Source organism: Heteronotia binoei, chromosome 1 (assembly GCF_032191835.1).
Source record: "Heteronotia binoei isolate CCM8104 ecotype False Entrance Well chromosome 1, APGP_CSIRO_Hbin_v1, whole genome shotgun sequence".
NCBI classification, from domain to species: Eukaryota; Metazoa; Chordata; class Lepidosauria; order Squamata; family Gekkonidae; genus Heteronotia; species Heteronotia binoei.
In genome coordinates this window covers 242,466,801-242,487,711 of record NC_083223.1, presented here as the reverse complement: position 1 = coordinate 242,487,711, position 20,911 = coordinate 242,466,801, and the positions used below count along the sequence as shown (strand labels likewise).

Here is a 20,911-nt window from a genome sequence, read left to right as displayed (position 1 = left end):
CATCTAGACTAACAATCCTCATGGGAGTTTAATCCTCCTTTAAAGGTGAAGATTTCAGTCAAGGGCAAAACAATCTTATTTAGGATACTGCTGGTCACAATATTAGACACTGCAACTCCGAGAGAACAATCTGGATTTATTTGCCAGGTAGGAGACGAGGAACAGAGAGCAGCTTTACCTTTGCAGATAGTGAGTTGCTAAGTGCTGGAACAATGCCGGAATGGTTAGCCCTTTGGTCTGGTCCAGCAAGCAATTCTTATGTTTCCAAATTTAAGTAACACGCAGGGCAAGGCTAAAAACATGTTCCCTGGTCAAGGCTTGGTGCAAGCCCCATTAAGTAGACCCGTTTAGGGCTACAGCGTCAAACCATTCGGTGGGAAGGGCGCTGTGAACCCACGACCTAAATTTATATCGCAATCCACAGCAATCACAAGCACGAAATGTAGCCTTTGCTGCCAAACTCATTAGAGGCATCAAAAAGAGTTATACATTAACGTTTAGCAACAACCTGTGCCCCCAAGCCAGCCTCTCCGTAGGCCGCTGGACAGCCACGTGCTGCCGACTCATCCCGCGCATGTGCAAGTCTTCCCAGGCACCCCCACCACCCCTCCCCCATTCCTCGCACGCCTTTGTTCGCCTGCTGCAGGAGGCAAGAGGGAGGCGAAGTAGGGGAAGGCCAATGACCTCAGCTGCTTCCCGCCGGCTCCTGCGTACTCTGGTCGGCATGGGAGAAGCAGCTTCCATTTCTCCGAAGATACCCAGCAAAGAAGAAACCCTGCCTGGTAGAAACCGGAGCCTCGTCCGTATCCCAAGTAAGTGAACCGGCGAACAAGGAACTTCTTCGGAAGCGCTTTCGTATTAAGAGGCGAAGAAAGGGCCGTTACACATGTACGCATGCGCATAAAACGGCGGTTAAAGCGAAGCTACTAAGACGGCTAAGAAAGATTAAGCGCATGCGCCTTTGATCTCGCGACTTTTCACGGACGAGCGTGGCGCCTATTGTGTTCAAACAGGGCATGCGCGCCTCTCAAAGAAAAGCAGGCATACTGCGCATGTTCAAAAATTTTGGAAGCGGTATATTAAATCACAATGAGATGCAACAGAAATTAGTCAATAATAGTTTTTGTTTTATTTCTCGTGGATAATAATCAGTTTCGTTCTCTCGCAGTTAAAACTGGCTTTAGTCAGCAAGGGTTGTTGACTGCTTTGCCTATTATACTAACGTGTGTACGTATACCTTTGGTTTGGGAGGTTTGCTTTTACCTTTAGTAATAAGTTGATGTGCAGAAACCAGCAGACAAAGACCATCATGGAGATAAACGTCATCCGCTGATTTATGTACATTAATTGCTGTTGTCTTGGAGTCAGGACTAGTTGGCAGGTGAGAGGATGGTTTATTAGATGCCATTCCCTGGTTTCAATGTATTAATCCAAGACTTTGTTGTTGAATGGATGCTTCCTGTTTTACTGGATTTTTACCCAGTTCATTTTTGTTCTGTTTGTTTTTGTGTTGCTTTGATGGTGTAAGTGGCCTATAAATTATTAAATAAATATTTGAATGCTAGCACATTTGCCCCAATTCTGCACTCAGTGATTCATTATACAGGTTGTAATCCGTTCAGATTATAGATAATAAAGCCCCTCTTATTATGTGCCAATGTTACTATAGCCCCTGTCCAGTTTAGATTTTATGTCAGAGCTGAACTAAATTATATAGAATGCAGTGTATGTTCAACAGAGTTTGAAAATTATGACCTGCATTGGAAATTCCTCTGGCTATTTACAGTGATCATGAGAACCAAAAATAAGTTTCAATTCTTCCATCTACCTGCATATCTGCGTGGCTGTGTTTATGTGATTGAATATACTGCGCTTCTTCAGTGTAAGTTAACAGGTGTACCCAAGTGGCAGCTGACTGTGTTTAGGCTTACTGTTATACCGAAATATACAAACTCCCTTCCACCTGATGATCCCAGTATGCAAACAGTAGATATCTGGCAGTACAGATGATGTAAGCTTTCTTGTTCATACAGCCTTCTCTGTAATTTGAGTGGTGGATGGATGGCATGCATGTGGATATTTGGGGACTGAGTGCTTTACCTTTGACATGCTAAATAAAAACATAACAATGGACTGTGTTGAATTAGACCAAGAGTCCATTTAGTCTACACCTTTGTCTACAACAGTGATTCACCAAATGCTTGTGACACAGACATGGCATGAAGACAGGGCCTTTCCTTTATTACCTGTCTTTAGAATTTGATGCATCTGAACACAGAAGTTCTAATATGCTGACTGATACTGGTTATCACATCTGAGATTTTTGTGCTCAAAACTGCTGTACTGACTTGACACACCTAATACTTAAAGTAATTCTGAGTAAGCTCAGCTTGTCTAGGTTGAAAACCAGTGTGTGTAACCACCTCCTTAAAAAGTGTCTTTTTGTTGTTTCCTTTTTTAATGCTGTAGGGAGAAGCTGTGACTGATATTAATGGAATTTCTTCATGTGACTGCTGAAAAGGAGGCAAAATGTCAAAAAGTACACACATAGCCTTTGATAGCTGAATGGTGCCCAGTATGTATGCTGTTACTATGACTGAGCCACCTGTCATATAAGCACAGCTCCTGGGTTAGCACTACGGTGCTGAAAAGCCTACATTTCCTTATCACCTTTAAGTAACCACAGAGAGTGACAATATTCATCAGTAACCCCCTGCACCTGAGAACTCCCCTTCCAGTGCCCGTAGTTCTTTGAAAGCTGCTTAACATTCTTCTCACACTGCTGTGTGTGTAGGCCTGAAGCTTTATAGTGCAAAGCCATACCCCCACCCCAGAAGGCTTGTGATGGGCTTATAAACCAAAGTCGCTTTTTCTAGCCACAAGAGTTCCCCTTGGCAACAAAAGGCAGGTTGCTGAGGAACAGCATCAGTTGAGAGGTGGTGACTTTCCCCAGTTGGCAACCTCTAGATTGCAAAGATGACAGAAAAGTGAGAGATGCTGCAGATTGTATATTCATGACCTAACAAAAAAAATGGATTTTTAAAAATATGGGAATGATGTATCTATGTTGCTGTGCAAGGGTGAAGAAAAGCTGCAGTGGGTAAACAACTTCTGTGTGCTGATTATTGATGTATAGGGACCTTATCCTCTTTTGCACTTGGTCCCTCAGACGCCAGATATCTATAACTTTGACATTTTTTTCAGCAGTCTCAGGATGTTTTATATTATCTCTATATTTTCATAATGATTCTGTCTGTACGGTTAGGCTGTGACAGGGATGGCCAAACTTGCTTAACATAAAAGTCATATAGAATAAGTGTCAGATGTTTGAGAACCACAAGACATGAACAAATATTACACACATGTTTTTATTATATTAAAACTCATAATACTTTATTTGCACAGAAAGATAAAATACATATGTATGCACTTTACAACACAACCATGCTAGAAGGAGACCTTTTTAAAAACAAAAGTTGGAAATAACAGTCCCCATAAGACCAGAATAGCGAAAGGTTATGGAATTATTTTTTGGCACCAGTGGAAGAAGGAAACACACATGTACCATATAAATCACTGACCCCTATTTGCATCATTATGCATCTCTCCTTGCTGTGAAAACAAGATTAGTAAATACAAATCCTATAAGAGCTATGAAACTAAGGGGGAGCCCTGCACTGCCCTCTTTAATTCCATCCCTCCTTCCAGTGGCTCCCTCAGCTCTTGTGCTCTCTTTCCATGCTCTAGGTCTCCAGGTGACCTCTGTGGTGGTGTAGAGCTTGCAAGCTTGCCTATTTCCACATCCTTCCATGCTTCACACATGGCAGAAATAGTTGCCTACCTATGCATCAGTGCTCAGAGGCTGACTGAGATCCCAGTGCTAAGCACGCTTACTTGAGAGCAAATCTGCATTAAGTTCCTTCTTGACCTCTGGGAGCCACACAACACGTGTGAAAGAGCCACATGTGGTTCCCGAGCAGGGCTGGATTAAACCGTGTGGAGGCCCCTAGGCAGTCAAAATCTCAGGGGCCCGCTCACAGATTGTCTCAGAGTTGGAGCGGCTGCCCCACCACCTGTGGCCCCTGCTGCAGCCTGCAGGCACCTTCTTAAAAGCCTCTTTAACAATGTGAGGGAGAGGCAGAGAGAGGTAAACTTGGTGATGACGCTAGCATCAGCTGCACCAGGAAGTTCAGGCAAAGAGTGGCTCAGTTGCTGGCTGCCTGTGCAGGCTGGGAGGACTGCAAGCAGGGGGAAAACTGGAGGGGAAAGCTGCCCGGGGCCTCTAAAGGCATGGGGGTGCAGAGGCCAATGCCTACTTGGCCTAATTATTAATCTGGCCCTGCTCCCAAACCACAGTTTGGCCACCCCCGGGCTATGAGAACTTGATTTCTCAACATTTTCAAACTGAACTTCTTCATTAGAAGTCCTGTCCAGACATTAGTTGAAAATGGGGCTGGCCCACCTGACATTACTGTAATCAGCAAATAGGATTGCCAACCTCCATTTAAACAAGATCAGATCCCCTGGAGAAAATGAATGCTTTGGAGACTGGATTCTATGCTATTATACTTTGCAGAGGCCCCCCAAACCCTACTGTCCCCAGGCTCCACCCCCCAAATATCCAGGTATTTCCCAACCCGGAGGTGGCAACCCTAGCACATCACCTGTTATTTAATTTCATGAAGCCAACAATGCCTCTCTGTGGTGGTGTTAGATTGAGGAAGGCCTAAAACCTATGAGACAGACCAAAAGCCATTTTTTTAAATAAAAGCCATTTTCAAAAGAGAAATAGAGTGAAACTTTCCACTGCTCCAACCAGCCAAAAACCAATGTAGAACCCGAGATCAAGATGTCCATGAAGGTCAAAGTCTAGAGTTCTGGCAAACAACAAAAATCACTGCCAAAAGCCCCTAACAAGGGAAGGGGGGGGGGCGGGTTGAAGCTGAGAATAATGGGATATAGTTTTATATACATACATTTCTAATGCACCTGAAAGACTGCAACAAGTACCCTGAGGAGAGATGGACAGAGAAATGTACAAGGAAAAGGCACCTCACTTAAGCCATCATAATAGCTTAAATGTGCTTAATTTTCCTAGCAGAAATCAGATGGGCTCTCTTGGAACCAAGAACAGATTAATGATTAGCTAGATTCATGATTCCAGTTTACCTAAGCATCAGGAACTGGGCCAGAGAGAGAGAAAACTTTGTCAGTTGAGATAGATTTCAAACTTTTAAAAAGAATTCTAAAGGAAAACCACTAATTTTCTATAAAATGGTGAAATAAAATAAAGTCTTCATGACCAGACAGCTGATGATGGAGTTTAAATAGCAAAGCGGGAGAAGGTTTTGGGACAGATTTGAACACTGACCAAAGCAGAACTGCACACAGGCCTCTTTCTCTGCTTTCTTTGTTTGAAATTGCTTGGTGATGTATTTTGAATGCTATTTACATGTAACCATGAATCATGAAACTGCTGTGCCATGCAGATTAATGCTATACATCTATAAAAAAAGGTAAAGGTAGTCCTCTGTACAAGCACCAGTCGTTTCCGATTCTGGGGTGACACTTTATACATCCATACATGCTTGCATATAATACACAGTTTATGTCATGCACACTTTACACTATAGTATGCATTACCACTAGTAACCAGGGACCCCTGAAGGGGTGGTTTTTGGGGCCACCTTTGGGCCAACTTTGAGTGTGCTCCACTATGCTTTTCAGACTGGTGAGATTCATGGGCTGCTTGCTACGTTCTTATGTTGCTTTTCATGTTCCATGGTGCTTATGCTTCAGGGGTGTCAAACTCATTTGTTAGGAGAGCTAGATCTGACACAAATGGGACTTTGTGGGGCTGGGCCATATATGCCATAAAATGTAATGTGAGATAGTGGAGATATAAACTCTATAAAGGGTACAGACAAACACGAAGATATTGTTTTTAACTTAAGATACAAACATGCTTAAAACTCTTGCAGGATTTTGTTTAAAACTGAAAGGTGGGGGAATAGTGGGATTTGTCAATGCAATTTTAAAAATAAAACATCAAGAAAGAGCACAAGGATCACTGCAGAAACGAAAATGTTCTGAGCCTGGGGAAACATGACAGGAGGGGAAATAGTGGGATTTGGCAATGCTATTTTTAAAGTAAAACAAGGAAAAGTACAGGATCATAGCAGAAACTGAAAATATAAAATGCTCTGAGCCTGGGAAAACATGACAGGAGGGGGAATAGCAGGATTTGGCAATGCAGTTTTTAAAATAAAACGTCAAGGAAAAGCACAAGGATCACAGCAGACACTGAAAATATAAAATTCTGTTGAGCCTGGGAAAACAATGAAATGGCCCTGTAAGCTTCTCCCCCTCCCCCATGAGGGGGGCGGTCTACTCAGATTAGCAATAGCTCTCCAGTGTAATATTCCCATTTGGCTGTGGTTTCCCAGGTTAGGGTATTCACTAGGTCAGGTCCATTCAGCTGAGGCAAGCCAACTCAAAGCATCAACCCTTTTTTGCAAGGACACGACTCCAGGAAGCATGAGTTTTTCAGCTGGCTATAGGAAAGTGGAACTATCTCCACTCCATTGAAACACATTGCAGAACTGACAAAGTTGCAAGGAAAACGTGGAATGTGCCCTATCTAATTTAATAGAAAACCCATTCCACGTTTTCCTTGCAGCTTTGCTTCATGCTGCCGCCAGCAAAGACAAGGCAGAAAGAACCAGGAACTGAAAGAGCAGGGAGCTCTTCAGCACCTCCAAGCTTCAAAGGATGAGGACAGGAGGAGGAGGGGGGGAGAAAAGAGTTCTGTGGGTCTTATTAAAACCCTGGTTGAGCCAGGTGTGGCCCATGGGCCAGACATTTGACACCCATGCTTCAGTATATGCAAGGATATCTTCAGTTAAGCTGACATGCTGACAGTATATTTTTCTGTGCTGGGGTACAGTCTGGATATTCTGAATGCGATTAAAAGTGAAAATCCTTGTTAGAGCTTAATGTACTAATAAAATCCCTTAAAATTTATGAATCTGGTGTCTGCGTTATTTCTTTTCCTGGCAGTATCATTCCTAGAGTAAGATTCTAAAGATCTCTCTCACAAATACAGGTTTAGCCTGCAAATAACGCAAATTCTGTGTTTTCAGAAATTCTGAGCTGTCATGGTCAATGTAAACCTTTAAGTCCTAAAAATTAAGAGTAGTCAGGGCATCATGGATGTTCTAAGGCGTCACTATGGCCAACCATGACAAGATGATTCATTTTCATTTTTTCAACACTGTTATAACAGTAGGCTGACTAGAGATGTAACATTCTGGTGTGTGTGTATGTTTTCTTTTTTTCCTTTGTGGACTTTGTTTTACAGGGAAAAGATCTACCGTATTGGATACCAGTGATTTCTCTATGTATTGTAGATATATACTGTATTTTAAAGGATATATTTATTGTTTAAATGTGACTAATTTTATCCAGTTAGTATGCTATGATGCTGTTATGAAGTTTAATTGGATATCCAAATATGCAACTAGTTGTATTCTGACTGTATTAGACTGTGTCTGTGCATAGAACATACTTCCTTTTCTTTGCTATGTAATTTGCATTTTCTATTTTCAACTTTCATTTTTTTGTACCTCTCAGATGATAAAACTGAGACATGCAAACTTAGGTAGCAAAGAACAGTGGTTCTGAACTGGTGGGATAGTGGGATGCAGGGTTTTCCTAACAATTACTAAGTATTTGTTCTATTTCAGGCCTCATGTCACGCTTGCATCATTTTATGCTGACTCTATCTGCCACAGGTTAAAGCAAGGGTCCCCAAACTGCTTGAGATATAGTGCTGGGCAAAAGCCCCACCCAGATGCACCCACTTCCTAAAAACACTTGGCAGATGTTGCAGACACAGGGGACAAGACCAGGGTTTCCCAAACTTTTCTTTCCCATGGCCCAGTTATTTTTACATTTCTCTTTCGTGGCCCACTAAAATTTGGGGGTGGAGCTAGGAGACTTTAGGGGTGGAGCCGGGAGACAGGAATTATGTCATTTTCTGTGATGTCACTTCCAGGGCACACTGAACCAAAACTTCACCTTTTCATGTGATGTCACTTCCAGGGCACTTCCCCAAATCTGCCTCTTCTGAAGGAACTTCGTTTTCAAAAAATCTCTCTGAAACTCATGCTGAGCCAAAATGGGGGTGGAAAGTGAGCAGTCTGCAACTTTTTCATACATTCCCAGGGTCCTCTCTTTCCACTCCCACACCTGTATGCACCTATCTGTTTGTGTGTTCTTCTCCAGCTTGGTAGCACCCATGTTCAATTGCCTGCACCATCTGCACACCCCTTCCTCATCAGCACTGGCCAGTCTATGCAGTTGGGAGTGCTGTTGCCATTGCCAGCAGGAATGCCAGCACTGTGTACCACCCACACTGGGCCCTGGCAGCTGCTCTACCTCAAAATATGCTGACAAATTTAGTAGGCCCTTCCTTCAGCTGCTACTACTGGAATCCTGTCTCAGGCTACAACCAAGCTTGCTTGGTTTCAAGAGAATCTTTTGACAGCTATTTTTCATACTTTTTCTTGGCTGAAACACTGGGAAATTGCTGTGAAAGGTATCAGAATTGTATTGCAATTAATGAATTAATTTCACGTTATATGACATTCATACAGGCTTTTCTGCAGTTATCCCCAAAAGGATATTTATGAGGGGCTTGCAGCTTTTTTATTTATTTATTTATTTATTTGGGATTTATATCCCGCCCTTCCCACAGATGGCTCAGGGCGGCTTCCAACAGTTAATCAACATAAAATTTAAACAATTTCAAATATAAAACAATTAAATATTTAAACAGATTAAAACATTAAAAACAGAGTAAATCAGTTTCCTGTAAACAGATGGCTGGCCAGTTAGGTGTAGGCTAGCCGGAAGAGGGTCGTCTTACAGGCCCTGCGGAACTGCGCCAAGTCCCGCAGGGCCCTCACCTCTTCCGGCAGCTGATTCCACCATACGGGGGCCATAACGGAGAAAGCCCTTTCCCTGGTGGCTTTCAGACGGGCTTCTTTTGGCCCGGGGATAGTTAGGAGATTTTGTGTTCCTGACCTCAGTGCTCTCTGGGGAACATGTGGGGAGAGACGGTCCTTCAGGTAGGCAGGTCACAGGCCATATAGGGCTTTAAAGGTAATAACCAGCACCTTGTACCGGACTCGGTATATCACTGGAAGCCAGTGCAGAGTCCGGAGACCCGGCTGGATGTGTCCCCACTTTGGGAGACCCAATAACAGCCGGGCCGCGGCATTCTGCACCAGCTGCAGTTTCCGGGTCCGAGACAAGGGCAGCCCCATGTAGAGGGCATTGCAGTAGTCCAACCTTGAGGTGACCGTAGCATGGATCACTGTTGCTAGGTTGTTGCGCTCCAGAAAGGGGGCCAGCTGCCTTGCCCGCCTAAGGTGAAAGAATGCGGACTTGGCAGCAGCTGCTATCTGAGCCTCCATCTTCAAGGAAGGCTCCAATAGCACCCCCAGGCTCTTGACCCTGTCCGCCGCCATCAGCGGCGCACCATCAAAAGCCGGCAGGGGGATCCCCTCACCCGGGCCGCGGCGACCCAAGCAAAGGACCTCTGTCTTCGTAGGATTTAGCTTCAGCCCGCTCAGTCTGAGCCACTCAGCCACGGCCCGTAGTTCCTGGTCAAGATTTTCCGGGGCGCAGACAGGCTGGCCATCCATCAGTAGATAGAGCTGGGTGTCATCAGCATACTGGTGACATCCCAACCCATACCTTCGGGCAATCTGGGCAAGAGGCCGCATGTAGATGTTAAATAACATCGGGGAGAGAACCGCCCCTTGAGGCACACCACAATCGAGTGAGCGCCTCCGGGATAGCTCCCCCCCAATTGCGACCCTTTGTCCCCGACCTTCCAGGAAAGAGGAAAGCCACTGTAAGGCCAACCCCTGAATCCCCGCGTCGGCGAGGCGGCACGTCAGTAGCCGATGGTCGACCGTGTCAAACGCAGCCGACAGGTCTAACAACATCAGCACCGCCGAGCCACCCCGATCCAGATGCCGTTGAAGGTCATCCACTAAGGCAACCAACACTGTCTCCGTCCCGTGTCCCGGGCGAAAGCCGGACTGAAATGGGTCAAGGACGGAAGTGTCATCCAGGAAGGTCTGTAACTGCTTCGCCACTGCCCTCTCAATAAGTTTACCCAGAAAGGGCAAATTTGAAACCGGCCGATAGTGCGTCAATTGGGCCGGATCTAAAGATGGCTTTTTTAAGAGGGGTCGGACCACAGCCTCTTTAAGTGGCGTTGGAAAGTGCCCTTCTGTTAGGGACCTATTTATGATATCCCGCACGGGATATCTAAGATCCCCCTGGCAAGATTTAATAAGCCAGGATTATACTGGCTGTGTTTCTCATACCTTTAAAAGCAACCTGTTGTGCAGATATTTAGCCAGTGAACTTCTTTCATGCTTTTAAATATCTACAACAGGAGTAGTTTAATTTTGGTGTCAGACAACTATTTAAAGCAGGACCAGTAAAATGGTGCCAAGTTCATAGTACCATCACTTCCAGTGCTGTTGAGATATACAGCGGTAATCTCCAATAATCTCTTTCTGCCCCACACCTCTCTCTCTCTCTCACTCACTCACTCACTCACTCACTCACTCACTCACTCACTCACACAGAAATCTCATAGATAGGCCAGCTGGCTACAACTGGAGGTGCCAACTTTTCATCGGCAGAGCTCCTATGTCTGAAACAGCAGTATAATGAACAGAAAAGTTTCATCCAGTAAAAATTGAAGGAAAAAAAGAAAAAGAAAGGGAAATAATGAAATGGAATGAAAGGAAAAGAAAAGAAAAGAAAAGAAAAGAAAAGAAAGCCATGGAAAGAACGAACATAAGAGAAGCCATGTTGGATCAGGCCAGTCCAAATTTTTCTCACACAATGCCCCAAAAGCACCACAATGTCCTCCAGTGGGGCCAGAGCACTAGAAGCCCTTCCACTGTTGCTTCCCTCCACCCCCCAGCACCAAGAAGACAGACAAAGCATCACTTGCCTGGAAAGAAAGAAAGAAGGGGAGACAAAGGAAAAAAAGAGCTTTACTCACCATCAGATGACCCTAGCAGCAACAATTCTGCCCAGGGGTCATTTGGTAAAAAAAAAAAAAAATAGCTACTGGAATGCCCACTCTCCGCCCCTCCCAGATGGAAAAAACATCCCCCCCTTCTTTGCTGCCCAGGCCTCCTGGGGAAATCTCCCCAAAAGAACATACTGCAAGGCACAAGAAAGCTCATACCAGTGCCAGTGGACGCCAGCTTTTCTCTGATACACTGGGAGGAGGGAAGAAGGAAGGAGAGGCAGCCCAGTTCCTCTCTGCACAACATAGAGACAGGGGAAGGAAGGAAGCCAAACGGAGCTCAGGCTTTGCAGCCTGTTTCAGTCTTCAGGGCTGGCTTTTCTCTGCACAACGCAGACAGGAAAAGGAAGGAAGCCAAATGGATCTCAGGCTTTGCAGCCTGTGTCAGTCTTCAAGGCTAGCTTTTCTCTGCACAACAGAGAGATGGGGGAAGGAAGGAAGCCAAACAGAACTCAGGCTTTGCAGCCTGTGTCAGTCTTCAAGGCTAGCTTTTCTGTGCACAACACAGAGATGTTGGGGGATGGAAGGAAGCAGAGCAGAGGTCATGATTTGCTGGGGGCGGGGCTAGCTTTGGCTTTTCTTGTGACCTGGTAGTGAGGATTCCGTGGCCCGGTACCAGGTCACAACCCTGCAAATGGGAAACACTGAACTAGACTATTGAGTTCAGTTCTGGGCACCACAGTTTAGGGAGGATATAGACAAGCTAGAACATGTCCAGAGGAGGGCAGTGAAGATGGTGAGAGGTCTGGAGACCAAGTCTTATAAGGAAAGATTGAAAGAGCTGGGTATGTTTAGCTTGGAAGAAGAAGAAGAAGAAGATATTGGATTTATATCCCGCCCTCCACTCCGAAGAGTCTCAGAGCGGCTCACAATCTCCTTTACCTTCCTCCCCCACAACAGACACCCTGTGAGGTGGGTGGGGCTGGAGAGGGCTCTCACAGCAGCTGCCCTTTCAAGGACAACCTCTGCAAGAGCTACGGCTGACCCAAGGCCATGCCAGCAGGTGCAAGTGGAGAAGTGGGGAATCAAACCCGGTTCTCCCAGATAAGAGTCTGCACACTTAACCACTACACCAAACTGGAGAGGGGACGACTGAGAGATTATATGATCACCATCTTCAAGTACTTGAAGGGCTGTCATATAGAGGATGGTACAGAATTGTTTTCTGTTGCCCCAGAAAATTGGATGAGAATCAGTGGGTTGAAACTGAATCAAAGGAGTATCTGGTTAACCATTATGAAGAACTTTCTGTCAAAGTGGTTCCTCAGTGGAACAGCCTTCCTCGGGAGGTGGTGGACTCTCCTCCTCTGGAGGTTTTTAAGCAGAGGCTAGATGGCCATGTAACAGCAATCCTGATTCTGTGAACTTAGGCAGATCATGAGAGGTAGGGCAGGGGGAGGTACATGATTTTCCTGCCTTATGCAGGGTGTTGGGCTAGATGACCCTGGAGGTCCCTTCCAACTCTATGATTCTGGGACCCCTGGCTTAGAGAGTTAGGCTAGGATCTGGGATATCCAGGTCTGAATCCCCACTCAGGCATGGGAACTTGCTGGATGACCTTGGACCAGTCATACACTCTTGGCCTAACTTACCTTGCAAAGTTTTGTTGTGAAGATAAAATTGAGGAGGGAAGGATGTTGTAAGCCTTAGGGAGAAAAGTGATGTAAATAAATACAATACAATAACAAAATGCATGTAAACATACAGTCCTCCAAAAAGTGGGCTTTTTTGTTTCTATCATGGAGGGGCTCATATTCTTTTATAAAGTGATTGGTGGGATGTACGACGATGGTGTCTACATCCGCTATCGCACCAATGGCAGCCTGTTCAACCTGAGGTGACTAAAGGCCCACTCCAAGACAATGGAAAAACTTATCCGAGAGCTACTGTTTGCTGATGATGCTGCATTCGTCTCCCACTCGGTATCAGCTCTGCAGCATATGACGTCCTGCTTTGCAGAGGCTGCCAAGCTATTCGGCCTAGAAGTTAGTCTGAAGAAGACAGAAGTTCTCCACCAGCCTGCACCCCAGGAAGATTATCACCCTCCTTGCATCACTGTGGGTGAATCAGTTTTGAAGACAGCCCAGCAGTTCAGCTACCTGGGGTGCATCGTCTCCTCAGACGCCGAGATTGACAATAGACTGGCAAAGGCAAACCGTGCATTTGGCCGACTGCATAAAAGGGTGTGGAGCAACAAGCATCTGAAAAAAGGCACAAAGATCAATGTTTACAAAGCGGTTGTGATGACAACCCTCATCTACGGCTCCAAATCGTGGGTTTTATACCGTCATCACCTGAGACTCCTTGAGCGCTTTCATCAGCGCTGCCTTCGCACCATCCTCAACATCCACTGGAGTGACTTTGTGACCAACACTGAAGTCCTCAAGCGGGCGGAGGTTACAAGCATTGAGGCATGGTTGTTGAAGACGCAGCTGCGCTGGGCAGGGCATATCTCCAGGATGGAAAACCACCGCTTTCCCAAAATTGTCCTGTATGGCCAACTTTCCACCGGCCATCGAAATAGAGGGGCACCAAAGAAGAGGTACAAGGACTCCTTGAAGAAATCCCTTGGTACCTGTTGCATTAACCATCACCAGTGGTCTGACCTAGCCTCAGATCGCAAAGCATGGAGGCACACCATCCACCAGGCTGTCTCTTCCTTTGAGAATGCACGCATAGCTGGTCTTGAGGATAAAAGGAGATTGAGGAAAAATCGTACTGCTACAGCACCAATCCCAAATCAGACTTTTCTCTGCAGCCACTGTGGCCGGACCTGCCTGTCCCGCATTGGTCTTGTCAGCCACCAGCGAGCCTGCAGCAGACGTGGACTACTGCACCTTTCTTAAATCTTCGTTCGTGAAGTCAAGCCGAGAGAGAGAGAGAGAGAGAGAGAGGTGGGATGTAAGATAGGAAAGACTGAGAAGCACTGACATAACGTCCAGCAGTTTGCAGCTCTCTCTCTTTACTAGTCACTTGTAGAAAGCCATCGGTTGCTAATGATTACACTGATAGAAATTACTCCTTTAAGAAGACATAAATATGTCAAATAATACAATTATATGTACTGTTACAAATAATGTATTTTATGTTTTTAAAGCAATAAAATACATTTTGGCTTGAAAAATAAGTATTGCAGTTATTTCAGTTTCTCCCAATAATTTATTTAGCTCAAATAATGGGGGGGGGGGGGGGACTTTTGTCTTTCCTCCATGGCGTCACCATTTTTAGAATTTTTGCATCTCTGACTCTGGTATTTTACGTTAAGTCATGTTCAATGGATCATTCACATTTATAGAAATTATTTTTAAAGTTTTATTTACTTCACCTGTCTTGCCTTTCTTCCTAATGGAGACCCAAAGTAACTCACATAATTCTCCTTTCTGCTTCCCATTGTCTTGTTTATTTATGTACTTCATTTATACCTCACTTTCCTCCCAAATAGGAACCCAAAATGTCCTCCTCCCCATTTCTCCATTTTATCCTCACAACAACCTTGTTAGGCTGAGAATGTGTGATTGGGCTAAGGTTACTTAGTACACTTCCAAGCAGGGTTGCCAATCCTTGGTTGGGGACAGGGAATCACCTAGTTTTGAGGCCCCCCCCCTGCTTCAAGGTTATCAGAAAGGGGGTGTGGTTTGAATGTCCACTGTGCACTCCACAATGATTCCCATAGGGTATAATGGAGAATTGTTCTGTGGGTATCTGGGGCTCTGGGGGGGCTGTTTTTTGAGGTAGAGGCACCACATTTTTAGCATATCCTCTCCTCAACCCTCCCCCCCCCAAGTTTCAAAAAGATTGGACCAGGGGGTCCAATTCTATGAGGCTCAAAAGGTGCTCCCCTCCTCCATTATTTCCAATGAAGGGAAGGCTTTTTAAAGGAGCAGAGTCCCTTTAAATGTGACGGCTAGAACCAAGGGTGTCAAACTCATTTGTTATGAGGGACAGATTGACATAAATGAAACCTTGTTGGGCAAGGCCATGTATGTCATAAAATGTAATGCCAGGTGGCAGATGTATAAACTTTATAAAGGGCACAGACAAATACAATTAAGAGTTTTTTTACTTAAAATAAAACATGCTTAAAACATTTTGTTTAACAGTCTCTGATATATGACACCTCTTGCTCTGAATTATTGCATCAAAAATTGGAGACAATGCCTGTGCTGTAGCAGTCTTGAGTATGCTGTCCAGGCATTGTTCAGGTGTGCATCTTTTAAGTTGCAAACCTACTTTTGGTTTATTGACATCCATTACAGAAATCTCATAGTGAATGCTCTGAGCCTAAGACCACCACTGAGCCACCGTCCCTCCCCCACATCCACCACTGAGCCACCAACCCTGAGGAAAACGTGAAATGGCTGGGCATTATGAACTTTTGTACATAAATTGCTTCAAGTATTGGTCAAGAATCTTCATATAAATGAAGTACATAAATAAACATGTATAGTGGCCAGTATCATCCGGGAAGTCTAAGTTCAAAATCCCCAATCAATCAAAGGAAAATGTGAAATATGAAAGAAAAATCAAAGGAAATGAACTTAGTCCGGACACACTCTTAGCTTAATCCTGGTTGTTAATACTCCAGTTCTGGGTCATGAAGGCATGAATACAGTGAAAAGGGGAAGGCAGATCCAACTGCACCTACAAGAGCCCTGAATAACTAGCCAACAAAACTTTCTCTCTCTCTCTCTGCAAAAAGCTCATGCCTTTGGGAAGAGAGAGGGGGAAAGAGGGAAAGGATGCTTTGCTCAGCTGCCTCATCACAGGGGGGGAAATAAAAAATTGTGACTGAAGGAAGCAGCTGAGGGAGAAGGAAGCAGGTGATGGCCAGTTGCTGGCAGGCCTGATTGGAGCCCTCTGGGGGCTGGATTAGGCCCTCCTGGGCCATTTCATACCCCTGCCAGAACTCTCTTCAGAGTAACATTGTGCAGAGTTACATTTGCTCCTGGCTTCACCCCCAAAGTCCCTAAATATTTCCTGAGTTGGACCTGGTAACCCAACTTCCAAGTTAAAGGGTTAATTTTATTAGTTTATGATAGATTTTGTAATGAGCACAAAGGTTGTTGATCACTAAGCCATTTAAAAACTGCTTTAAATAAAGCTTATGTTTTAAAAATGCTTTATGCTTTAAAAATAGCTGGCCCAGCATTTTTTATTTTTTACTAGTCAAATGCCCAGCCTTGATTTAATCTCCCTGAGAGCTAGTTTGGTGTAGTGGTTAAGTGTACGGACTCTTACCTGGGAGAACTGGGTTTGATTCCCCACTTCTCCACTTGCAGCTGCTGGAATGGCCTTGGGTCAGCCATAACCATCACAGAGCTTGTCCTTAAAAGGGCAGCTGCTGTGAGAGCCCTCTCAGCCCCACCCACCTCACAGGGTGTTTGTTGCTGGGGAGGAAGATAAAGGAGATTGTGAGCCGCTGTGAGCCGCTGGGGCACTTGAGTGGAGGGCAGAATATGAATCCAATGTCGTCTTCTTCAAACTCCTGACTTGGGTGGATCAGGCTAGCCCGATCTGGTCAGATCTCAGAAGCTAAGCTTCTGACCAGGTTGGTCCTGGTTAGTATTTGGATGGGAGACCACCAAGGAAGTTCAAGATCACTATGAAAAGAAAAGCAATGGCAAACCACCTTTTGTTAATCTTCTGCCTTGAACACTCTTGGTTTTTGTTTTGTTTTTTACCATAAATCAGCTGTGATTTGACAGCACTTCACTGTCTCATACAGAAACACATACTTCAAAAGTAGGTTTGCAACTTTGTTGTGACTGTTTTGACCCAGTTGTAGTTATATCAGTTATATTTCTGTAATAGAAGCCAAAATAACTGTAGAGAACTTGTAGGCCATTAATAAAATGGCTCAGTGGGCAAAAGAAAAAAAAATCTTAATCTGTTATCTGCTATTTCCCAAAAGCTGTGTTTACATTCTTTTTTTTTTTTTTTTAAAAGGACAGTGCTTCATGTAGTGCAGTCAATGGATAAATTTCTGAAATGGCTTAACAAACTGTACGGAAAGCTTTTCTAGGGTTATCAGTAGCAAAATAATTGTCCCTGTGATAACATTATAATATGTCTTGTCCACAGTTGTTAGCAGGATTGCTTCCTTCTAATTCACATTCCCTCTTGAGATTCTCTGCTTCCCATGTACCCCCAGGGATCAAGAAGCTCTCTTTACTTGCAGTTATCTGTGTGGACCTGATGTCTGCTGCTGTGAATACAAGTGCTGCCACTTCACAGACAAGCTTCATCCAAGTTACTCCTTTAATATGCAGAACTGCCAATGAATAAAAAAATATGTAAAAATATGACTGTGGCAGCAATTTGCAAATATCTAAATCTGCGGATCTGGGCCATGCAGAGGCTAAGCAAATCTTTCTGCATACTTGGAGGACTCTCCAGATGTGCAGGAAAATCTAAAAATTAAAAGAAAAAACAGGGTTTAAATTCCTTGAAAAGTGCAGCTTGCCTTTGGTGGTAGTGGTGTCAGGCAGCCATGCTGGGTTCAGAGGTGGCAGCTGTGAAGCCCTGGGCCCTATGCTAGGCCCAGCATGGTGGTGGCGGCTGCACAGCCTGGGGCTCTGTGCTGGGCTTAGCAGCAGTGGTGGTAGCTCTGCAACCCAGGGCTCTGCACTGGGTCCAGTGGTGGCGGTGACTATGCAGGCCAGGGCTCTATGCTGGGCCCAGCAGTGGTGGCATAGCCTGGGATTTACATGCTGCTGCTAGCGCAGCCCAGGAGATGTGCCAGCCATGCTGCTGCAGCCCTGGACCTATTGGGCATATTAGGCATGCTGCCACACAGCCTGGAATTCGCACCAGGTTTGCAGGCAGCTGAGGCATAGGCTTAGAAGGCATGCTGGGGGAAGACCTGGTGAGAAAGGAGGGGGGGTGAGGGTGTCCTTATACTGATTTGGTCCAGACAGTCTAAACTGTAGATCCACTTCCTAATGTGGGTGACTGATTTTTCTGTTCGATCCTTTAAAGTAAATCTTCTTGACTGTTGGCTCTGTTCAGTTTCTTCTTCTCAAGGGACTGTCCTGGCATTGCTACATGTTTTAAATGTTTTGAATGTTTTAAATGTTTAAATATCTTAAATACCTAACTTAAAATTTTATGTTTGATTTACCTGTTGTAAGCCGCCCTGAGCCACCTTGGTGGGAAGGGTGGGATATAAATCATAAATAAAATAAAAAAACTAAGTTGAAACAAAAGCCAGTTCAGCTCTTCTACAAGTTGTGCAAGATTTAGAGCATATTTGCATATTAAGATGATTTACTTTGGTTAGCTGCTAGGTACCTCAAATATAAATTCCTGCTGTGGTCCTAAGCATATTTAAAGGTTACTGACTTAGTTTGATATTGAATTTCCACAGCATCTCCCATTCTTCTAGCATAATATTATGCCCCAAATTTTTCGCCCATTGGACCATACAATCTTTTACTATCTCATCTTACATCTTCATCTGTAATAAGTGTGACTATAGCTTGGAAATTAGTATTTCTTGAGGACCTAAGAAGATTTTGTCAAATGGATATTGTTCTGTATTAAAGTCTGTCGTCTTGTCTTTGGCATATCTAGATTTTACTTGTGTTCTCAACCACCAACTCATTTTAATGTCCATATTTTCTAACTCTTCCCTGGTTTTCAGTTGGTTATAATTTTTCAGCAGTTCTTTATATCTATAATTCTGGTTAGGTTTCAAAAGATTTGGTGGAGTGAATGCTTCCACTGGAGATATCCATCTTGGAATTTTCTGATAAATTCTCGGTTTTAAACACGACCATGTATGATACAGAGATTTCCAAAACCAGTGGTTTTTAAAGTAGGCGTGTCCTTCTAATCTTTGATACCATAAATACGCATGCCAATCCAAATTAAGGTTGTGACCCTCTAGCAACAACTGTCTCATGTCATTCAGTACCACCCAGTCTCTTACGCAAGAGAGCACAGAAGCTCTGTAATACAATTGCTAATCTGGGAGGCCCAAGCCTGCTCTCAGTTTAGAGTCTTGCAATGTCTTTAGCTTAATTCTTGTTTTTTTACCTTGCCAAATATAATTAGAGACCATCTTATCCAGTTCTTGAAAAAACACCAAAGTACTGGAATAGTTTGAAATAAAAATAACAGTCTTGGCAAAATGTTCGTCTTTACTGAGACTGTTCTTCCCATTAGGGATAAATTCAAATCTTGCCATTTTTAATTTCTATAAGCAGTTTATCATAGTTATCCATATTTAAGCTACTACACTTATTTGAAATGTGTACACCTAAGTATTTAATTCTTTTCTCATAAGAAAATCCTGATTTTTGTTGGAGAAACAGAATTTGTTCTGTCGTCATATTCTTTGTCAGGAATTTTGTTTTATGATAATTAATCTTCAATCCTGCCCATTGGTCAAATTGGTTAATCTTATTTATCAAACAGTCAATTGAATCTATTGGTTGCTCTAATATAAAGACCAGATCGTCCGCAAAAGCTCTCAATTTGTATCGTTCACCTTTAATCACTGCTCCCTTGATACTTGTATCTTCTCTTATTTGATTATTCAGTATCTCTAAGCACAAAATAAAAAGAAGTGGTGACAGTGGACAACCTTGTCTTGAACCCTTTTGAATAGCAATTGCTTCTGTTAGTTCACCATTCACCATCACCTTCCCCTTTGCGAGGAATATATTGATTGTATTGTTCTCAAAAAATTCTCATCACATTCCATTCCCTTCAATTGTTGGAACATAAATTGCCAGCAAATGTTGTCAAAGGCCTTCTCTGCATCCAGACAGATTAATGCCGATTGTTTCTCTGGATGGTTCTCATAGTATTCCATTATGTTACATACTGTTCTAACATTATCTTTCAGGTATCTTCTAGGAAGAAATCCTGCCTGGTCTTGGTGTATTGTGGACTGTAAGGCCTTGTTCAAGCGTTGTGCCAATACTGCATTAAAAATTTTGTAATCCACATTTAAAATAGAAATTGGCTGGTACTATTTTACATCTTTCAAATCTGCACCCTCCTTTGGAATTAAAGATATTGTAGCTTCTTGCCATGAAACTGGTATTTGGGCTTCCTCTTGAATCCTTTCAATATGGTGTTTAAATAGCAACAGTAAGGGCTCCTCATAAGCTTTATAGAATTCAACAGGTAGGCCACCTGGACCCGGTGCTTTGCCATTCTTTTGAGATGCCATTGCGTCTCCCACGTCCCTTATCGTTATTGGTTCATTTAAAATTTTTTGTTGTTCTTCTGTGAATTTATTAAGATTATTTTGTTTAATGTATTCTTCTAAGTCTACCTTTTGAACTTGTTTATCTTCTTATAGTCTTTTATAAAATTGTTTCACAATTTGGCGTATCTCCTGTCTTTGGACTTTCTTTTTATTATTTTCATCTTTCAATATCAATATTATTCTTTTGGCATTCTCTTTTCTCATTCTATAGGCCAACCACCTTCCAGGTTTGTTAGCATGTTCAAAAAAGTTTTGTCTGGCAAATCTCAATTTTTTCTCCATTTTCTCTATGAGCAGTAAATTAAGTTGGTGTTGTGCTTTTTAACTTTATTTTGAAACTCTTGTTTTGTAGGCTGCGCTTTTAAATTCTTTTCAGCTTCTCCTGCTTGCGACATTAGTCTTCGATATTCAATTCTTTTTTTCTTTTTCTTGGCACTGTATCTGATTGCAAGTCCCCTGAAATGTGCTTTGGCAGTATCCCAGACCACTTGCATCTTTACATCTTGAGTTATGTTCTGTTTAAAGAAGGATTCCATTTCAACCTTGGATTCTTTAAGAAAGTCTTT

The 20,911-nt window shown here is 43.6% G+C and overlaps 1 protein-coding gene across 1 annotated transcript in view; it reads left to right on the top strand.

Annotated features, from left to right (window-relative positions):
* Positions 1 to 524: 524 nt before the first annotated feature.
* MSRA (methionine sulfoxide reductase A) overlaps positions 525 to 20,911 on the top strand; it is a 353,827-nt gene continuing 333,440 nt past the window's right edge. Inside the window, exon 1 of the mRNA XM_060250067.1 lies at positions 525 to 812. Coding sequence (XP_060106050.1) covers positions 575 to 812 — 238 coding nt within the window. The 5' untranslated portion in view covers positions 525 to 574. The remainder of the gene's footprint in view (positions 813 to 20,911) is intronic.